This window comes from Sphaerodactylus townsendi, linkage group LG01 (assembly GCF_021028975.2).
Source record: "Sphaerodactylus townsendi isolate TG3544 linkage group LG01, MPM_Stown_v2.3, whole genome shotgun sequence".
NCBI lineage: Eukaryota > Metazoa > Chordata > Lepidosauria > Squamata > Sphaerodactylidae > Sphaerodactylus > Sphaerodactylus townsendi.
In genome coordinates, this window is record NC_059425.1 from 164,876,844 (window position 1) to 164,898,541 (window position 21,698).

At 42.1% G+C, this 21,698-nt stretch overlaps 1 protein-coding gene across 1 annotated transcript in view; it reads right to left on the reverse strand.

Moving 5' to 3' along the window:
* SMC6 (structural maintenance of chromosomes 6) overlaps positions 1 to 21,698 on the reverse strand; it is a 52,091-nt gene that overhangs the window by 25,893 nt on the left and 4,500 nt on the right. Inside the window, exons 3-16 of the mRNA XM_048498906.1 lie at positions 19,955 to 20,072; positions 18,294 to 18,399; positions 14,285 to 14,421; positions 11,596 to 11,657; positions 10,932 to 11,012; positions 10,473 to 10,574; positions 9,872 to 9,991; positions 9,674 to 9,772; positions 8,946 to 9,092; positions 8,467 to 8,555; positions 7,432 to 7,596; positions 6,323 to 6,501; positions 2,607 to 2,808; positions 802 to 916 (exon numbers count right to left, since the gene is read on the reverse strand). Coding sequence (XP_048354863.1) covers positions 802 to 916; positions 2,607 to 2,808; positions 6,323 to 6,501; positions 7,432 to 7,596; positions 8,467 to 8,555; positions 8,946 to 9,092; positions 9,674 to 9,772; positions 9,872 to 9,991; positions 10,473 to 10,574; positions 10,932 to 11,012; positions 11,596 to 11,657; positions 14,285 to 14,421; positions 18,294 to 18,399; positions 19,955 to 20,072 — 1,722 coding nt within the window. The remainder of the gene's footprint in view (positions 1 to 801; positions 917 to 2,606; positions 2,809 to 6,322; positions 6,502 to 7,431; positions 7,597 to 8,466; positions 8,556 to 8,945; positions 9,093 to 9,673; positions 9,773 to 9,871; positions 9,992 to 10,472; positions 10,575 to 10,931; positions 11,013 to 11,595; positions 11,658 to 14,284; positions 14,422 to 18,293; positions 18,400 to 19,954; positions 20,073 to 21,698) is intronic.

The following is a 21,698-nucleotide window of genomic DNA, read 5'->3' on the forward strand; positions in this document are numbered from 1 at the left end:
CTGCTGATAGAGCCTTGCTGCAGCATAAGGGCAATGGATCTGGGAATCGGCTTACCTGCCTGATGGCCATGGAGCTGGCCACTCAACCCTCACCCAGCCTGCTGGTGAATACCAATGATGGCAGTATGCGGGACTCCACATGGGTGTAATCCACTACATGAATTCTCCTGCCACATGAGGTGAGGATGATCTGACAGCTCCCAAGCCACCCATGCCCCCTGCAAATCTTCACATGAAAATCCCTTAAGGGGATCTTCAAAGATGAAGGAAACAGGCACACAGACTGAGTCTCCCTGAAAAAGGATCCAGCCCAATGCTGACACCACCAGTAAGTAATGATAAAGAACAGATAAGCAAACCAACCAAAGAAGTGTGATATTGGGATAATGGGGGGTATGGGTGAGATGAAACCATGAGGCAGAATGACCTCAACAGCACCTGAACAAAAACTCCCTCACTGCAGCCTGCCATCCCAGAGGTGAAGCCCCCTGGCCAAGCCAGGTCAGAAGGGGGAAAGGTGCTGGGAACCCTGCATAGCCATACTTTCCCAGATGTTCGGGCAGCTGCACCACCAAATGCCCCAGTAGAACACAATGTTGCCATGTTTCCTGCCCTCTAAAGCCCTGCAAACTGGGGATCCAGATGATTCTGGAGCCTCTGCATATGTCAAGTCAACAAATACTTAATGTTGCAAAAACCTTGTATGTTACTGGCAATAAGGTTCAGCAATCGGTCTAACATTAGCTGCCGGAAACACTAATTTTATTTTCAACTATTAGAACTGCAAGAGTTACACCTTACTTTGATCAACAGGACTGTTTCTATACCCCGCATGTCAATCAAACAGTTGGCAACCACAGCATTATCGAACTCCAGTGCTGTCAACGCTGAAGGGTAGAGAGGATGATCAACTGCCCTATAACAACAAAGAGGAGGAGCTAAAGCAGAAGTGCTCATTTGTTAAACAGTGAAAGTACACTCAAAGTAGCATCACAAAAGAGACAAGGCACAATTACAGAATATCTCAGATAAATTCTCAGAACTTCAAAATTATTCTACTTGTGAAAGTTAATTTAAGATCAAATCTTAACTTTTAATAGTGAACTCAAAGAAGGGAATTTCCAAAAATGAGGACGTTTGTATGCTGCATATGGAGACAAAAGTCGGTACTAATACAGGCAACAGTACTGACCCATCTAGAGGAAAATTCTTAGGATTCTTTTGCTTCTTTCGTCTTTTTTTTTAGTGGAGGAAATGTTATTAATGGGAAACATATAAAAGCCAACACTGCATGTACAACTTGGATGCCCCAGCTGAAGCAAGCTTTTGTACAGCATGATATTGTCTACTGGAGATGAGAAATGGCACTACCAGGCCATAGATTGCTATAATGCCTGCCATGACCACAGGGGATGATGGACGTCATTATCAGCTTTGGTCACATGACAGATATGGCCCAATACCTGTCTTGTTCTTTGCTGTGCCATATGCGGCACTCAAGGCTATGGCAGCAGAGGCACCCATAACAGCAAAGAAATGGGAGTATTCTGGAGGGAAGTCCATGGTTGAACCATGCTGAGAAGTCAAGCAAGGGAACAGGAAAAGGGGAGAGAAAGGAGAAAAAACAGGCTAAGGAGGCTCTAAGGGAAGGATGTGCAGTGCCTTCTCACCTCTATCCATCTCCCACTGCAATTAAGCTTCCTAGGAAGAGGCAGTTGGTAAAAGGAAAACGATGGAGCTGCTTTTTGGGGGTTGAAATATCATGGTTTTTTTTTCTTAAAATGGTGAAAGGAGCTTGTAAAACAGCCATGCTGCCTCCCACTGGGTCTCTCTGCCCAGTCACCACTGCTCCTGCTTTTTTGGTCTTGAAGCTTTGGGAGACTTTTAGCCTCCTTCATTTTTATTTCAGCAGGACAGTGGCTTTTCTCCTTTGTTAGAGCTTCAGTCACAGGTGCTGGCGTCAAGGCAAAACCTGAGGATGCTGATTGAACCATAAGGGATGAAACTAAAAGAACTCTTTGCCGCAGCGAAGTACAAAGCTCAGCGAGCTTCAGACAGGCCTGGCAGGAGTCTTCTTTATGGAAATCACCCAAACACAGACGACAGAAGACTCATGCCCATTGACAGAAGGTTATCTTGCCACAACAGTTTTTGAAGAAAGCTATGACTGTCATAAACACAAGGCCCACAAAGAAGGAAGGAGAAATCAGCTACTGACATTAACAATAGTACATTACAACCACAATAAACATACACACACACAATAAACCAGCTCCAGAGAGACATTTAATTCTCAGAGATGTTTCCCAATTCAGCTGCCATTGTGGTAGATGACAAGAAACTGCCTAGGAGGAACCACTCCTCCCTTAGAATTATGCACAGTTTGAGATTATGCTTTTCAGGGCAAAAGATTTCCTAGCAACTGTTAGTTGCAGACAAAGTTTTCTAATCATTGCTCTCAGCAGGATCAACGCCTGTCAGTGTGATGCACAGAATCTTACAGTTAAACAGGCTACGGATTATTTATTATATAATTAGGGTTGTTTTTTTAAAAAAATCCTATATATATTTGAAAAAAATGTATATACATTTTATTACATACTTACTTTTGCCTTACATCATAAATATTATTCCAAAAAGTACTAACAATGATTTGAGGTCGATGGCCAGCAGGACAGAACTGTGACATCAGTGTCTGTAATACTCTTTCGTCGCTGTGGTTGTCGCAGCAAAATGCTAAACACAAGCCTTTCAAGCATGACTCAACAGCCAAAGCCAGTTCGGCATCTTTCAGATGAATAAAAACACCTAAAGGGAACAATAAAGTCAATACCGTACACAATGATTATCAGCATTTATTGATTCACTATGTCAACTACATTCAGCAGTAAAGAGGATGGGCCCCATGAAAGAAGTATAATCCAGTCACTCAAAGTAGGGTCCCTACATAATCAGCAAATCCCTCAGTTTTTCAGAAAAAAATGACTTTGTAAATTACATAAAAGAAAAAGATCCTCTCGTCTCATAAGGCTGAAAAGACACAAGTACACACCAAGTATGGAGAAGATATGAGACTCAATTTTTGGGGTAAAGGAGGGGCAGGGGAGCAGGAAATTAACATTCTCATATACACCCTGTATACATAAGGATCCTGTATACATAAGGAATTTCCAAATTGTTTCCTCTGTCTCAATTGTAATTTTTTTTTTGCTGTCATGTCACAGCTGACTTTTGGTGATTCCAAAGGGTTTTCAAGGCAAGAAATGTTTGGAGATGGACACAAATTGGGACTGTGCTTGCACTGCCTGCCCCATATATTGGAGATCTCCCATTCAAATACTAGCCACAGTCAGGGCTAAGAACGTGTGACTGGCCCAAGATCACGCAGCAAGCTTCCACGGCCTGAACAGGGATTTGAACGTGGGTTTCCCAGGTCCTAGCCCGCATCTGAACCACTAAACCATGCTGGTTCTCTGCAAATATAATGTTAGCCTGTAAATAGCATGTACACTATTTTTAATGATTAATATGAACATAATGTTCCCGTTTTTAATTTGGTTTTTAATGTTCTTATAAATATTCTTATTAATTTCAATTCATGCAAGTTGTACTGAAACACAGTTGCACTTACTTGTAATTATAGTTCATCCAGTGGGTTTCTGTGCAGACACACATGGGGACTGTGCTTGCACGGGCCTGCCATGGAAAGATTTACAAGCTTTCTGTCCACTCTGCAGATCTGAAGAGCATCGTCGTCCCCCTCCCTTGGGAAGGAAGATTTCTGCCCAAATGGTCATGTGATGGGAGTGGGAGGAGTGATATTCCCTCAATTCTCCTACTGCCACCATTACTAGACAAGAAAGGCCTGGAAAGCCAGTTGCAGCATGGTAAAAAATAGCAGTCCACGGTGGAGCAAGAGGGAGGGATGTGTGTCTGCACAGAGACCCACTCAATGAACAAGAGTTAAATGTAATTGCAACTCTGTATTTTATCTTTGTGTGTATTCTGTGCAGCTTCAAAATGGGAGAATGGAAAGCTCAAGTAGCTTGGCAGCAGGCGTGAGACTGTCTATTTGACTGATGCCTGCGGAACTGCTGTTTCCCTGCAGAAGTCAGTGTCCACCGAATAGTGTCAAGTGTCCAATAAATGTCCTGAATGTGTGCACTTGATGTCCAGGCAGCCGACACTGCTTGCACTCTGGTGGAGTGAGCATGAACGTCCAATGGCCAAGCCACCGTTGACAAGTCGTAGGCCAACTTCATGGGCTTGGACGCTTACCTGGAAAGGGTCTGCGTAGCTACTGCTTGCCCCCTACGCAGTCCCCTATAACAAATGAAAAGGTTATTGTCCTTCCCCATGTCTGCAGTGCGATGTAGACTGAAAAGCATAGGTCTAGCACAGGGGTAGGGAACCTGCAGCTCTCCAGATGTTCAGGAACTACAATTCCCATCAGCCCCTACCAGCATGGCCAATTGGCCAATTGGCCATGCTGGTAGGGGCTGATGGGAATTGTAGTTCCTGAACATCTGGAGAGCTGCAGGTTCCCTACCCCTGGTCTAGCATGTGCTCCACTGAGGAAGATGGTTTGGGGAAGAACACTGGCAACACAATGTCCTGACCCATGTGGACTGCTAAAAACAATTTAGTCAGATGCTCCAGGTCAGGGTACAACAACACCTTTCCTTGACGGAATTCACTGAAAGGTGGATCAGCCCTGAAAGTCCCCAGGTCTCCCACCCTCCTAGTCGAGGTGATGGCCACGAAGAAGGCATTCTTATAGGACAGGAGCCATAAGTCACTAGAGGTCATAAGGTCAAGGGGCATCCCATTACCTCAGAAGGAACCAAAGTCAACACTGTGGCCTAGGTCTCTTAAACGGTGGGCACATGCTTTGTAAGCCTTTGAGGCAACGCTTGCATGATGGTTGAGCAAAGCGGAGAAAGGATCAAAACCAAGATGAAATAGAAGAATCTGCTGAAAATAGCAGAAAACTGCACTTTAATTGAGGAGGTAGAAAGACCGGAGCCTTTCAGGTAAAGGAGATAATCAAACGCAAGATAAGTCACACAATTCAGGTCCAATGTTTTAGCCCTTGTGCCCACAGAACAAAATGGTCCCAACTGTACTCATAGGACATTGTGGTGGCATCTTTTTTGGATGCTAAGAGGACCACCATTATTCTAACTACCGGTTGCAGCCATATTCAAAGTAACGTGGTTCTTGAAAAGGGCAGAGCCCTTCTTAAATCCCATGATGGAAGAGAAGGAATCACCATGCTGACAAAAAAAATGCCTCATAGGGCTTGAGGCCTCATGTGAGGAGAAAAAATCAGCAGCACTGAAGGAAAAACATCTCGAAAAAGGGAAGACCCCTTCTCAACTGCCATGGTAGAAGAGAAAACACTCACGATTTCAACAGCGAAACTACCTCTCTGGGCCTTTGCCTGGTGGTAGGTAAAAAGAACTGAGGGAATAGCATTCCTGCTCCTCCTATCATTTAACCATTTGGGCGGGAATCTTTCCTCCCAAGAGGAGAGGGAGGGAGAGGGTGAGTGCTCTTCAGTGCTGCAGACAGAAAGCTTGCAAATCTTTGTGTGTCAGACCTGTACAAGTGCAGTCCCAATGTGAGGTTGAACAGAATAACCACAGATAAACTTTTAATTCCTCTTTGAGCATAGATAGGTACATAGATAAAGGGAGATCACGTTTTAAACAGGGTTTTATTAATCTCATCACCCCACAATCTCAAATGTGTAGAAAAAAAGTTAAATCTAGTGGCATTTTTAAGACCAACAATGTTTTATTCTTAATTTTGTGTGCATGTACACAAAAGCGTATACCAAGAATAAAACTGTGTTGGTCTTAAGGGTGCCACTGGATCAAGCTTTTTTCCTTTTGCGTCAGACCAACACAGCTACCTGCTTGAATCTATCTCAATTTGTGACACAGCTATATAAATTCCTTGCAAGGCTATATCAGCAAGGGCTTCTTTAGAAGTTGCATATTGCTGTTTTTGATCTGTGTAGGAGTACAGAATCTCTCTTCAAATACCACCTCTTTTCCAGTCTACATAAACTTGCATTAGGTTGGGATTTTTTTCCCTTCCAAGAGGTCTCTCCAGAGTCAAAAATAAATTGCATCAGGACCAAAAAAGAATAATTTTGCTCTAGATCACCTTCCTGGGAAATACATACACCAAGCCATGCCAATCGCTTTGCTATTTCTGTTTCAGTTTGAGATATTTTAGGGATGCAATGCAGGATCTCTAACCCAGGTAAACAGGATGTTTGCAGTTTGTTCACAATGAGGACTTTACCAGTTACCTATGGGTCCAATTGGTTTGCATTTAAACTTCCTCTGCTGAGAAGCCTTCTCAACTGCATCACAAAGGGCTGGCATATAGCGGCCAAATCTTTTCAGCCTGTTGGTCCTGCTCTCCCTCAACTGTCTTAGCTGCTGTTGCTCAGATTCCAATATTGCCTTCAGTTCACGCTCTTTCTTCCTAGACAAGCAAGCAAACAACATAAATACTATACATTGTTCTAGAATTTGCACAATTTCTACTAGACAATAGGTGGGCTTTCTTACACAATCTCTAATTATATGCTGTCCAACAGAACTGCCCAAACAATATTTGATATGCATAATTGCAACAACTGATTGCTGTGACCCGCCCTGAGAGGATATAAATTTGAAATAAATAAACAAACACAAATTGATCATGACCAATAAGGCACCTTTAAAGTTGGTCCCTGGCCCCCGCCCCCCTGCCCAAGTCAATACTTTTACTTGCACTGCTTTTAAATACTCTTACAAGAAACTCTGAGAAACTGTTTTGGTATTTGACAACAGCTAGAGTGGCATTTGCAACAACTTGGAAGATGGAAGAATGCCCCAGCCTAGAGAATTACAAAAAGAAATCAAGAGAATATGACACTATGGCTAAACTAATGAGTTTGGTGAGTAGAAGACCTAATCATGAATTCCAGGACAAAGAAAAGGTACTTTTCATATTACTCATAAATGTGAAAGAAACAATGACATTAAATGTGAATTGTGGAAATATAGTGTGTGTGTGTGTAATTACATGTAGATGTTAGTATTGTGATATTTGAACAGGAGAAAAGAAGAACTTCAATAGGTTTTATAATTTGGGGGAAAAATATTTAGAATACAATAACAATTGTGATTGCATATCAGTTAAATATTATATGCCCTTATAGATAATTGGTATAACTTTTACTTTAATGGCTCTTTCTTTACATTTTATACTTAGAATTGTAATTAAACCAAGTTTCATTGTCAGTTTCCAGTCTTTTGTTTGTTTAATTAGCTTTATAATGCTGTTATGCTTTCATGAAAAATTTAAAAAATATTTTTAAAAAGAATCAAAACTCCAATACTCAAATCTAGCAATCGATCATGTCCTTACTGAAGTCCAGCACATTCTTCTTTGTATCCACGCACAGTATTTTGATACTGCGAAATTTCTTCACGAATTAATTCATCTTGAGCATGACATTCCCTCAGCTGGTCTTTTAATTGCTCGGTTTTTCTTTCCCTTTCCAACTCTTCAGGAGCCGATACTTCATGAGTGCTGCAATGTTACATCACACAGATTATTTTTCTCAAGAGGTAATCTGAAAAAATTTAGATTTGCTTTATCTCCATAGCACTTCCCAAAAATTTGGCTTCCAGGTACACAGTTTTATACAGAGAAATGCAGAATATCCTTATTAACATGCAGGGGGGCCCTGAGCTCAGAGAAAACATACTTTCCTGAGATTACAGTCACAGAACACCTCAGGTTGCAGATTGAGGGGAGACCTTTATGGGGACAAATGGGCAGGATGTGGATGACCATTTGCCTGATAGCCAAGAAATCAGATGATAAAAATTATTGTTCTGTAATTCTACCCACAGATATATAGCCAGATAATGTAAATGTATTTGGGGGGGGGGGATTTAACCCCCTCATATATTTTATTGGTTATTTCACATTCTGCAAATATGGGGAATCTCCCGAGTTTGAAGAAAAGCCTGTTGGGGTTGAATGTGCCCCTATCCATGGATTTATGTATCCAGAGACAGGAGGCACAACTTGGGAATTAGACATCTAGACAAGCAGGAACCTGTGAAACTCACGGGAGGGAATTCTATCTTCCCTCTGCTCACATTGCAGCCCAGCTGTGGAAGCAGTCATACCATTTTGCCTTCTCCTCCTTGCTTCCACCCCTCAAACCACCCCCTTTCTCTGCAGGCATCCCCCTTCAGTTCTTGGTGACTTGCCTGAAGCAAATCAGGCAGGTGTGCAGAGGCTCCCCCCCCCCACACACACACACATTGGTGAATCGTTCCAGACTGTTCAAGGCAGGCTCCCCCACCCTCTCGCTTTCCCTCTTGGCGGCTTGCCAAGGTTCCTTAAAAAGCATTAGCATGAGACAACCATTTAGGAAGAAAACATTACCTGCTTTTTATTTCTTTAATTTTTTTGCAGAGTTGCTCATCATCTTTTTCCAAGCGCTTCAGTTCAGCTTGAGACCTATTATATGCAGACTGAATGAAAACAGTCGAGATGTTGTCAACAGATTGGAGTAATCTTAAGAAAACTCATGCAGATATTTAAAAAGTCAAACAATACTGGCACAAAGGTTTACACTCCCCCCCCCCACACACACATTTATTTAAAATGGGCAGGGGGAGAAATTTCTAGCACCTTTATTATAGTTGAATTTACAGCCAGCAGTCATAGTTTCGTTTTACAGTTCATGTATTGTATTGTAGTTCATGTACATCTCTTAGTCAGGCTTCACAAACCATGTTGTGAAGGAATTTACATACTGACTTCAATGAATCTCTGAAGAGAACGCAAAGTCAGGCCTAAGGCAACATAAGCATGGTGTCATCACTCATACTACACATTTAGAAGACTGTCCAGCCACAGACCTCAGCATCATTGCACTCTCTCTTTTTTTTCTGCACTTCCATTTTCAAGGCAACACAGGTTGGCGCCAATGTCTGAGCTTCTTCCATTATCTCTTCCAGTTTTTCTTGCATACATTTATGCTTTTTTTCTGCCTCATTTACTTTAACCTGAAAAACATACAAGTCCCATAAAAAGTCAAAATGACTTTCTTTCCAAGCAGCTCATTACTCAAGATTTTAACAACCTATTGAATGGAGTCTCAGATAGTAATCGGATAAACCAGCAGACAATCTGGTGGATGTTGTGGCTTTAGAATCATCGTCAACATCTGACATTGTGGAATGCAGGGTGAAAAAGTCATATAAATGTATTTTTGAAAGGTAATTAAATATGAAGTACAAAACAGATTAGTGCAAAAACATACAGATGATATTTATTGTCGCATGCTTTCTTAAGCTGAGTCGAATCAGCTGATGTGTTGTGGAGCTTCACATGTAGAGTGGTTGGGCCATTTCTATTAGCATTTTCTCCTGATGATTCACTCAGATTTGTGGCTGGCATCTTCAGAGGATCCTCTGAAGATGCCAGCTACAGATGCAGGCGAAACGTCAAGAGAAAATACTATTAGAACATGGCCATACAGCCTGAAAACCACACAACACTCCAATACAGAAGAAATGCATTTGCAAATAAAATCACATTTTTTAAAAAACTGCATCTCATTGTTTCATTTGAAACCAACGCATACCTGCCATTCTTCAACTTTCCGAACAAATTTTTCAGTGCTTGCTTCCTGAACATCAATTTTGTCTCTGATTGGTTTTATTTCAGTTTCAGTTTCTGTGACCTACAAAGTAAAATAAAAATTAAGAATTATGTTACTATTATGATCATTGCACTGAATTTCCATTAGATTAAGTAAAAGATACCAAAAACAATCAATTACCATTGCCCAAGCTATCTGATGCTGCAGCTCCTTGAGTTTATTTTGCATTTCACTCACGAAAGCCATATTTTTATAACGGTCTTCTTTCTCCGAATACTGTTTCCTCAACTCTTCAAGAAACTTTAAACACACACATATAAAAGATGTACGTACTGATAAGTAGACAGGGCCGTAACTCTGGTATTAAGATAATCTGTGAACATTTTCTAGCAATATCTTATCAGCTCAGTATAATAATAAGATAATAACAATGCAGCAAGTTACAAGAAATGTAAAACTACTTCAGTAAGAAATTATTGATTGATAAAATAGCGGAATATTTTACAGAGAGGAGATAATGCACATTCCCTTCGTGAGAATTAACCCAGCAACAGGAATCGGTACGATTGTGTGAGATTGTCTACAACAAATGTGAAAAACCTGGAGACAAATTAATTCAAGCTGTGGCACAAATTCTTTAGACATTTATCAGCACTACGCAGGAATTATCGTATATACTCGAGTATAAGCCGAGGGGAACTTTTTCAGCATTAAAAATGTGCTGAAAAGGTCGGCTTATACTCGAATATATATGGTATAAGCACCAGTAAATTTTCTCTACCTCTCCTCCTTGTTCCACCTGATCACGTGTTCTTGCTTTTGTTTCCATGATGTATGAATAGTCTCCCTTCATCTGCTCCAACTGCGTAGCTTTCATAAAAAACTAGTTCAAGAAACATCAAGTGTCAATTTTAAACACAGTTTTCAAACCAACAAAAAGGCTACGTACTCTAGCCACAATTTTAGCCCACACAGAAGGCATTCCCTCCTTTTCCCCCAACAAAATCAAAGGAATGGAAGCAGCACCATGGCCACACAAGGGAATCAGTTATATGTCAGCCACCAGGCTCCGTTCTCCCTGTGATCTCCAGGATCCTTGGTAACTTGTGCAGAAAAGGAGTGCTGTATGGGAAAAGGGACAGCAAATACACAAATACCATTCCTGAGACTGGGCTAGCGTCTTGGATCTACATAGAGAAGGATTCAGTCCCGCATTTTACGTATGGTTAAGTCTGATTACCTTATACTTGTCTCCTTCGTTTTTAGATTGTAAAAACTGTTTACTCATCTCCTGGGTGAGCACAGACACAGGATTATCCACCTGCAATAACAATCTTATCTTAATAACGTAAAGGTTCACCTAGAAGTAGTATTTTCTTTAACATTTGAGGAATTTCAACCATCATCACCATGCAGGATAGATCATTTTTATAGCTGCAGGAGCAGAAAGTATCTTGAGGTCATAAAATAAGCAATTAATTTTTAGTGAAACAATATATTTCCACAAACATGCACTATTAGTATTTTATTTTTAACCTGTACACATGTTAATAATCTGATTCTTGCAGTGGGAAATGAGAAGATCTTTTAGGTGTCAGGGGACTTTATACAGCTTAAGTAGAATTTCACATAAGCTGATAACCCAGAGAACTGCACTAACAGCATACCCAGCAGGGCTTTTGATTTTTGTTTTTAAACACCAGTCCATTGAGACAAATGAAAAGTTGCTTCTGAGCTCTAAATCAAGGGATGCAGTTCTAAGGAACAAACAAATCCAAAAAAACCTGCCACAGGCACTATGCTAAATAAAGTGTTGGACCTTCTTCCTCACCATCAAAAAACAACAATTAAATGACATGTGAATCAGATTATACCAAGTGCAATTGAAACATTTCTTTGGTTACCTGTATGTTAAAGTGATCCAGAATTGCAGTAAGTTCTTCTTTCTTAGCAGAAATTAATGTACCTGAACATTAAAAATAATTTAAAAACTTATCAGAAAGCTAAGAACAAAAACATTTTTGAAAGCCCTTCTTGCTTTTTCAGGAGGAAACAATTCCTCCCCCTCCCCCCTATAGCACACTGAATTTGAGAGCTGAATTGGACTGCTGGAGGGAGGGGAAAGGCGGAAAGATATATGGTTGTTACAGCAGTAAGCAAGAAAACTAAAAGTATGTTGAAAAATAAAAGTATGTGAAAGCTGTAAATATGAGGATCTTGATTTAACAGACGGGCAGCCCAATCCAAGGGGCTTCCCGGTGGCACGAGGTTTAAAATGTTGAAAAGCCTCCTCACCCCAGGAAGCCTGCTGGCACAACAAGGTCAACAGCCAGGAGGGAGCTGATTAATTTCAACACCTCTTCTGGCTACACCACTGGACTGCCCCTCCTGCGCCAGTGATGGTGCAGGGATGCTGGTGCAGTGTCCTGTGTGGCGTCCCACCGCCAGGGAGGGTGGTGGTGGCTGCACGCAGGTACATTCGCCTCTCTTCCAAGGCAAGTGCCCCAAAGAGGGGGAATCTGCGAGCGTGGCCACACACCACTCCCACCAGAGAATTCTACCCCCAAGATGGGGCTGAAAAACACATTACATTATATTTTAATACCAAGCACAGTTTCTCATACTGTGCTCCCTACGAAAACATTTCCTGAGCTTCCCCAAAGACTAAGATAAATCAGGTAATGAAATCAGACCTAACATTCAGGCTTGCAACAAAATTCATAAGGTCCCAATGATAATATTTTCAGGGAAGGGTTTTTATTTCATTTGAAAGTCCGATTCCCTGGTTCTCTTATAAAGGAATCTACCATGCCTAGGCTAATGCTGCATAACATACTCACTTCTTATGATCATGCCAACACCACCTGACGCTCCCAACGCATCCCTGAAAAACTTGTTGCCATTGCCAGTCATTGCAGGAATGTCATTTGACATCATTCATGCCCTCCCAATTACATTGAATAAATAAGAGTAAATAAGTAAGACTCATGGGTAGGAGGCCAGCAACTGAAGCATGTAGCTAGTGGGTCTCTAGCATACTGAAAACTGCCCTCTGCCAGGGAAGAAGCCAGTGCAAACCGTGTAAGGAGGATGGACATGGATCCCAACCATGACAGCCAGCCAACTCCTTAGCCTTGTGAGTAGCAGGATCCTGGCCTATACTCTCAAGCTCACCAAAAGGATTCACATTCTGTTACAGGAACAATGACTCTCACGGTGTTCAGAATACCATAGAAAACACATGTTGTTCGTTTTTTTGTGAGGAAAAGAGAGGGAAGCCAGGTGGACAAGGAAATGTAATAATGGTAACAGCAGGTAGGACTGTGAGCTGCCCAATAATTCAATGTAAATTACACAGTAGAACACAGGAAGGGGGAGCTAGGGACTATAAAAACAGGGAACAGCCTGTCAAAAGGGAGGAGAGAAAACAGGTTTGTGAGAGAAGGAGCTGTTTGATCTTTGGTAACTGAGCTCTTGAACTGGCAGACAGAGGGTCGCAGTTCTGGGCAGGTGGTCAGTCAGACCCTATCAGCGAAACAGATCCTTCAGTCTGGAGATTGTGTCTAGTGGCAATGAGGCCAGTGAGAGACAGAGAGAGGAAGGTTAGGTGGCCAGAGCTGAAGTTAAGCCGAAGTGGTAATTCTCAGCTCTGGCAGGAACCCTCTCCCTTCCCCCATTATATGCTTTCTCATGAGACAGTGCAGGTGAACACACATTTTTAGCTCACCCTTCCCTCTAAAAAGTTCATGGTATACCTAATCCTCCCTTCTTCCATTTGATTCTAAACCCTGTGAGGCAGGTGGAATTGGAATATAACTAAATGGCCCCACATCCCCTAGTGAAGTTTCTCCAGTCCCAATCCAGCATGCTGACAATGCCCTGCACTTGCTATCAACAACAAATGGAGGGAGACAGCTATAAAATAGCTGTCATAAGAACAGATATAGGTGAAACAGCCCTTTTGCTCAGCAAAATTAGTTCTGAAGTGAATTCTGATAGCATCAGAGAGGAACGGGAATACCCATCTTCTTTGGCTCTAGCTGTTTTGTTGGGCATAACAATCCACCACTACAAGAGATGGGATTGAACCCTAATGGAGCACAGAATTGCTCTTCAGCTCTGTTCCTCCCCTAACACATCACATCCCCTCCAGACGCACTGGTGATGTCCTGATGGCCAGAGGCATGTTGATGTTATTTCCTGCATTCATGGTCTCTTGGCCCTGCAATTTGCTTTTATAAAAATCTTCTACATAAAATGATTGAATAGTAAAGGTTCACTCAGTGTCTAAAGTAGGTCTAGTCCATAAAAGCATAAGATAGAATAGAATTCTGTGTGACTTTAAGATGCCAGATTCTTTATTTCTGCTACATTGGGGAATCTTTGCGCTCTGCTGAATCAGTGGATAATTTACAAGTGAAAAATGTGTTATGGTGAAGATAGGAAATCTACAGCATGCAACAATTTCAAAAATACTGAAAAATTGACTAGTGGGTATAATGCTGTATTTCTTAAAAAAACCTTACCTCATACTGACTTCCTCTTAAAGGAGTAAGCATTTTGAATACCTTTAAATTAAAATAATCATCCAACCTGTGCTGCTTTTCAGTTTGTAACTACGATGTCCTTCCACATTGATGTGCTGATTGACAGTGATTGTGTCACCATACAATTCTGGTTTAAATGCATCTTCACCTCGGTTTCTCAGAGTTATTGAAACATCTGCAGAACTGAAAAACAAATTAGTATCTAGCCAGGATTACTTAATTAATCTTCAGATCGAAGAAATCCTCTTGCAATCATGGGCTGTCACGTTCTGCTTAAATAGTCAATGACAACCAAACATTAACTAGATCACTTGTTTTGACCTGAAAGCATCTCAGATTGTAGAACAAATGCAGTTCAAAGGGAAAGGCAGATGTCGTGGGCTCCCCAGCAGCTGAGGAATGATGAGGAATGAGATGAGGAATCCTGGCATGTTTACCCAGCTCCATCAGAGTCTCAGCTGGTTGACTCCACCAGAGTCACAGTTGGTTGAATTCCGTGAGTAGCCAGAAGTCACACAGGTGGAGGACAGTGCTGACCCAAGCCAAGAGCCAGAGGAAAGGGCAGACAGTTTCCCCAGTTGGTTCTGTGAGGCCCCTAAGACAGCAGGGCCATCAGGCACTCCATGATAAAAGATGCAGCACCCATTTGAAGGCCCAGAGATGCCGAAGGGACAGTTGTAAGTCAGCTCAGGATTGAGACTGAGCAGGCATGCAAGCTTATAAGAGGCAGCTGCGAACAGCAAGAATTGCAGGAACAACTTTGTGAAACAGCCAGATAGTTTCTGCAGCGCCTGCTCTTGGACTGAACATTTAGTTTCATTGACCCAGACTGGATTGACTGACCGGTCTTTGCTCAGTATATACAACTTGCACTGGACTGCTCTTCCTAGGACTGGAAGTAAGCTTTCTCCACTCGCTGCCTGTTTCCAGTGACCAACTGTAACTTGAAATTCCTGTGTGCCCAGCCAACCGTGACAGAAGTCACAGGGCCAAGTGGGTAAGCACTCAGCGTACTAGTTTGGAGAACCTTCATTCCACATTGAGAAATGAAGTTGAAAGTTCAAGTTGACCAAGACTTTCTTAGCAGAGATTCATGCATACAGACATGACAACATGTGTCTGTGAAGCAAACCACATTGAACCATGAGTAAGGGGTTACCAGCTGTACAACATCGGTTAAGGATAATATGTGGGACCTGTGAAAATGCAAGTGCACGTGAAGGATCTGCCAACCTAGAATGGGGCACCTCTCATCAGACTTCTTATCAACCACAAAAACAACAAAACAACCCTGACACCCTTTGGTCAGAAGAGACTTCCCTGATCACGCCCTTTGAGAACAAGGACCGAACCTCCTGCAACAGAAGTGAAGGTGGGTGACAGGGCCGTACCAGAACTCAGAGAAAGCTGGAAATGAAGACAGTTCCAAACAGTAGAGCAGTTTCACTATCCTCAAAACTCCATTGTCCTCGGTAATGGCTTCCCAAAATGAAAGAAATTGAGACAGCCTATGAAAAAGAAACCAACATGTAGTCAGGAGGCAGAGGTCCTTCTTCTGGGTTGATTCCTGGAGACTTCCTTAGCTTCTTTCCCGTGTGGGAAGGGGTAAACGTTTGGCATGGGATTGATAGAAGACAGGACAGCCTTGATTCTGCTGCAAAACCTGTGAACCAGACCACTTGTACTGCCAGCTATTAAAGGAATGGTGAGGGCAATACCTCTGCTTGTTGTGTTGGAATTGGGGTGAGATACCCTACAGCTATGAGGTGGGCGCCTCAGTCTGGAGAAGTGAAGTCAAAAGTATGGCTACCAGGGTTAATCTGCTGCATGCTGAAGCCAAACCTCTTTGAGGGGAATTTTCTGGCCCAGTGCCTTAGTGTCACTGGCTCACTGCCAAGTGTCTGGCAGTGAGCCAATACAGGGGCCATGTTATTCCCAGGCAAATTTTGATAGCAAAGTATTTGCCATAAAGGTAGCCGCTTCTGTTTCCAAGGAAGCAGTTGAATAAAAAACTATGACCAAGTAGGTAAATATTCCTCCGTTCCTTATCCCGAAGGGGTGATCGGTTTGCACCCTGGTTACAGGATGGGGCATCAGATACAATTATAGAGCTTGGCTGTGGGAAAGGAACCCACAGTCCTCATTCTGAGCCCTATACAGGCTCTCTAATTCACTACCAGATGAAAGCCAGTAACGGGTCTTGCCAAGATCAATAGAGATGTGGCTATAGGCAATACAATAAGAGTACTGTCGACTGGCACGAAAGCATCTGGTGCCCCAGGAGGGGCAGAGCAGACTGAGAAAATAGAAGCTTTGGCTACCTAGACCAGGTGCTCCATGAAATGATGCTAATTACCCGAGGGTGAAGATGTGGGTTGTCCTCCAATCAAGTCCTCGCACCAGATCTGGAAAATTAAGAGCCCCCATCACAGTTTCTGTGCCAGTCAGAAGATCTCTAAAAACTGACCCAACAGAAAGTCCTTTCGGCACCAAGTGGATCAGCTCTGATGATCCTTGGTGCCAAAGGGATTGGTTTGACAGTCTATGGTGCCAACTGGATTGGTTCTGACCACTTGTGGTGCCAAATGTCTTGGTTCCAATAGAAAAAACCACAGGCAGTGGGTCCACAGGTAGATGCGAGTCCTGGTTCCAAGAACAAAGGAACAGACAGGTGACTGCTGAGTAGAAAGCCTCAGTAATGAAATATCCCAATGGCAGTGTCGGCAACAAGAGTAGTCATTCAATAGCAAATAAATTATGGTATTGAAGGGGCTGCCTGAACAGGCTGCTGCAAACCTCCACAACAATCTTATTATTAGAAAAATAGTATTTTAATGATTCTTCACCATTCTTCTTCTCACAACCCTTCTTTTGAAGAAACTCCAAAGCAGCCTGGGTCGGAGAAAGACTCCCAAGTCCCACAAGAAGAAACAGAAACAGAGGCTAGGGAATGAGCCCTCTTTTCCCCTCCCTGTGAAGCACCTGTGAAGTGACTCTTCATAGAGGGCCAGAGGCTGGTGAATATGCCCTCTTCCCTCCTTGCTATGAAGCACCTGAAGGAGTCAGAGAATTTTCATACAGAGCTGTCTTCAGGTCCTATCCCGCCAGGCCTTTGGTTAGGAGACAGGAACAGGAGTTTCTGAAGAAGTCAAATCTGGAACCAGAACAGGGACTTCTTATGACGACCAGTTCTAGCCATATTCAAACTATAAGTCACAAGGTTCTAAAAAGGGCAGAACCTTTCTCATATCCCATGGTGGAAGAGAAGGAATCACAATGTTGACAAAAGAATACCTCACAGGGCCTGAGGCCTGATGTGAGAAGAAAAAAATCAACAGAGCTGAAGGAAAAATTTCTTGGAAAAGGGCAGAGCCCTTCTCAACTTCTATGGGAGAAGAGAAAACATTCACAATTGTGATGAAAAACTAAGACACAGTGCCTGCGGCTGTTTTGAGGTGAAGAATCAGTAGTGCTAAAACAAGAACTTCTTTCCTCCATGGCAGCAGTAGGAAAAGTGATGGAATAGCACTCCTTCCCTGACCATATTGTGATCATTTGGGTGGGAATCTTCTCTTCCAAGGGAAGGGGGAGAGTGCAAAACAGAGAGAAGCTTGCAAATCCTTCCATGGCAGGCCTGTGCAAGCACAGTTCTGAGGTGAGGCTGCACAGAATACCCATGAAGGTGAAGGGAAAGATCTGCCCTGAGAATGTTTGCCAACAAACCTGGATACAGACCATGAATCACAAATCTGCACCATAAGACCCCACATTCATGGGCCAAACCTGAAGTTTTAAGAAAATGGGGGGTTTGACTAGAGTTGGGTTGGAAAGTGCCTCTATCATGCTTTCTCCTCACAGTCCAGATTTTAATCCAGCTGGCCAGAAGTGACTGTGAAGTGAAGGTTCAGCCATGACTATGATTATACTGGCCTGATTAGTTTTATGATTACTATATATTGTACATTTTGTTTGTTGATACCAGCTTTGTGTTTCAGCTATGCTGGGAGAACGTAAAGTTAAAAATATTTAAAATAAATAAATATTATTTCACTTACCTTTCCCCATCTTTTACAAACACTTTCAAAGATGATCCTCGGTTTGTCATTATAGCTTTTCCACCAAGCCCTACAATAAGGGCAGTGACCACAGCACTCTTCCCACCTGAAGAAAGCAGCATACAAATTATTCATATTTGGTAAGCAAATTTAAATTCTGCTTCAAAGCCTGTAAAATCCCTCCTAGGACATAGCTCTGTTGGATTAAAAATACTCTTTCTTAAACCATTAGGTTCACCAGGCAACCTTGTCTTAGCATATAGAGTAAGAACATAAGAAGAACATAAGAACAAGCCAGCTGGATCAGACCAGAGTCCATCTAGTCCAGCTCTCTGCTACTCGCAGTGGCCCACCAGGTGCCCTTGGGAGTTCACATGCAGGATGTGAAAGCAATGGCCAAAGTAGGGGTGTACAGAGCAAAAAAAAATCAGATCCAGATATACTGGAGCCACAAATATCTGCATTCCTGGTTTTCCAGGTTTCAAATACAGGTATGGTATTCAGATCCAGGTGGGTTTTTTTTCTGGTTTCTGGTATTTTTTTGCTCCATTGTTCCGTATGAGAATATTTTGGAGGTAGGGTCAGTGTTTTTATAGGTGCTGGCATCAAAATTGTAGGATGGCTTCTGGTGTCTATCCTTTAAATAATTGTAAAATAAATGTTTTGTTAATTATGACATGTAAATAATAGAAGTTAATAAGGAAAGCATTTGGATCCAGATGAAAACCTTTTCTCTTTTTCTGTAGATCAATGTAAAAAAATGTGGCCAAATCCCCTTTGGGGATCGAACAACCCTTTCACAGGGGTCGCCTAAGACTCTCTGAATCAGTGTTCTCCATCTGTAAAATGGATAAATGTTAGGGTTGGGGGTCACCACAACATGAGGAACTGTATTAAAGGGTCACTGCATTAGGAAGGTTGAGAACCACTGTGCTAGAGATAAGAGTTACATTCATTTGTTGCTTGAGAAACATTATCTCGACTTGTCATGGGCCTTCAACCTTCCTTCCTATTAGGATTCTCTGGTTAGTTTCAAGCTTCGTAGAACCTTCATGCACTCAAGATTTATTTTCCCTTTTTCAATGGTTGGATTGTCTGCTAAGACTAAGATTGTCACTGGACTCCTTGGTACATATCCTTTTGTAATGCCCTTATGTGTCCCAACTGAGGCTAAAATGGATTGTACCATATTTTAATAAACAGTCCATGTTTTCTCAAGCAACTTTAGAGCAAAAGGTTCAGTTCCTCTTAAAGGACTCTGCCCCTCAATGTACTTATTTTGTTGCTCTAAGGAGTTGAAGGGAGGGGTTTTTACATATGGGTCTTATTTCAGTTTTAAGGTTTTACTGCTCAAGGCCTTGGTCTAAGAACAGGAAGGAGGGAGGAAAGAAAGAAAGGCATATAAACAAAGATACTGAGACGGGAAACAACAATTTTGCTTACATTCCAGGACATTAATACTCTCAGCCAGTCATTTTCCAGGCAATCCACAACAGCAAATTTACACAATAAAATAAACTGTGTTAAGAAAAAAGGACTGCACAAAAAAAAAACCTTAAAGTTTAACATCTCACCTAACTGATAAAAGTTTAACATCTCACCTAACTGATAAGAGTAAAAGAAAATCTAATTTGGCTTAAAATAGATTAAGTATAACTTACTTCCATTGTTTCCAACAATAAAATTGACATTGGAGCCAAACTTGAACGGGCCCAGCATTGAATGGCACATGAAGTTCTTCAGCTGGATACTTTCTATTATCCCAACTTCTCCCGATCCCTACAGATATTACAAACATGGATAAGGATTCAAAAATTTACCACCATCCTTTTGTACATGAACTGGAAAAAGCCATAGATCACTATAGCACTTGTAGCAAAAGCCTATTAAAAGCTGGAAAATGTAGATTGCACTAAGGTAAGCATTCAATTTATTGATACTTGCTTTAGAAGCTGAAGGATGGTTTATGCTGTTTTTAAAAAATGATGATTCTTGCTTATTTTAAAAAATGACAATTCTTATATTGTTGAATTTACTGTATTATTCTTATTTTGTGAGATGCCGCAAACATGTGTCTGAGAAAGGGGCATATAAACTACAATCATACAATAACAATTACAGTAATATTTTAATGGCTAAGATTTCTTTAACTGCTTCAGCTGTGTATACACAAAAACCCGGTTTCGTGATAAAAGGGACAGAGCCTGCATGCACAGAATCTGACTCTATGCTATGGCAACCTCATGTACGTCCGGGCACTTGCTCAATTACACCTCTCCTGAGCAAACCAACTTCTAAGCAAACCAATTTCAATCTCCAAATGATCTTAAGACCTAATATAGAAATACAAATGGGGGTTATTGTAATAGTTATGAACTAGAATGCAAAGGTTTCATATGTCATCAAATGTCATTCCACTTTTTAACAAAATGTGTTAAACTAGTGGTGGACCCTCAAATAACTGAAATATTAAAGAATAAGTTACATACTTTCTCCTGTTCTGGGCTGTCTGCCTACAAGCTAATTTATATATTAAAATGGCATTTAAAAACAAAAGAAGTTATCAGTTGCCCACAAGGACGTAGGTAAGGAGGGGATTCTCGGGTTCAAACCCCCCATTACATGTCTGAAGCGTCCCACTCCCCCCGGGTTGGTGTTTTTTTGTATTTTTAAAGTGTTGGGTTTTTTTTGGTTTTTTGGCCTGCAAAGGGCGCAGCTGTTAGACTAGCAATACCACACTTTCAGGGATTTGTTGGGAGACTCTCCTGATGATACCACCCAAGTCTGCTGAGGTCTGGTTCAGGGGTCCAAAGTTATGGACTCCCAAAGGGGGTGCCCTATCCCCCACTGTTTCCAATGGGAGCTAATAGAAGATGGGGGCTACACCTTTGAGGGTCCATAACTTTGGGCCCCCTGAACCAAACTTCACCAAACCTAAGTGGTTTCATCAGGAGAATCTCCTAAAGATACCCTGAAAGTTTGGTGCTGCTAACTTAACAATTGCACCCCTGACAGCAGGCACCCCCAAATTTCCCCAGATTCTCCTTTTAAATCCACCCCCTTTGGCATGATTTAAAGGGAGAATCTGAGGTCCCCAGTTTAAACATTGAAAGTGATGCTGTTTCAGGGTGGGGGAGAATCCACCCCAAAACAGCATCACGTTCAATGTTGTTTTAACTGGGGACCCCAGATTCTCACTTTAAGATGGATTTAAAGGAGAATCTGGGCTCCCTAGCTTAAACCCCATTGAAAGTGATGCTGTCTGGGGGTGGATTCCAGCATCACAGCCGTCGCCCATGGGAGGGACTCAGATTTTGCACCGGACTCCATTTTCCCAGAGGGGAGAGCAGAAGGGACTGCCGGCTGCCTGCTGGGAGCCCAGCCAGTGGGGGGGGGGGCAGGGGG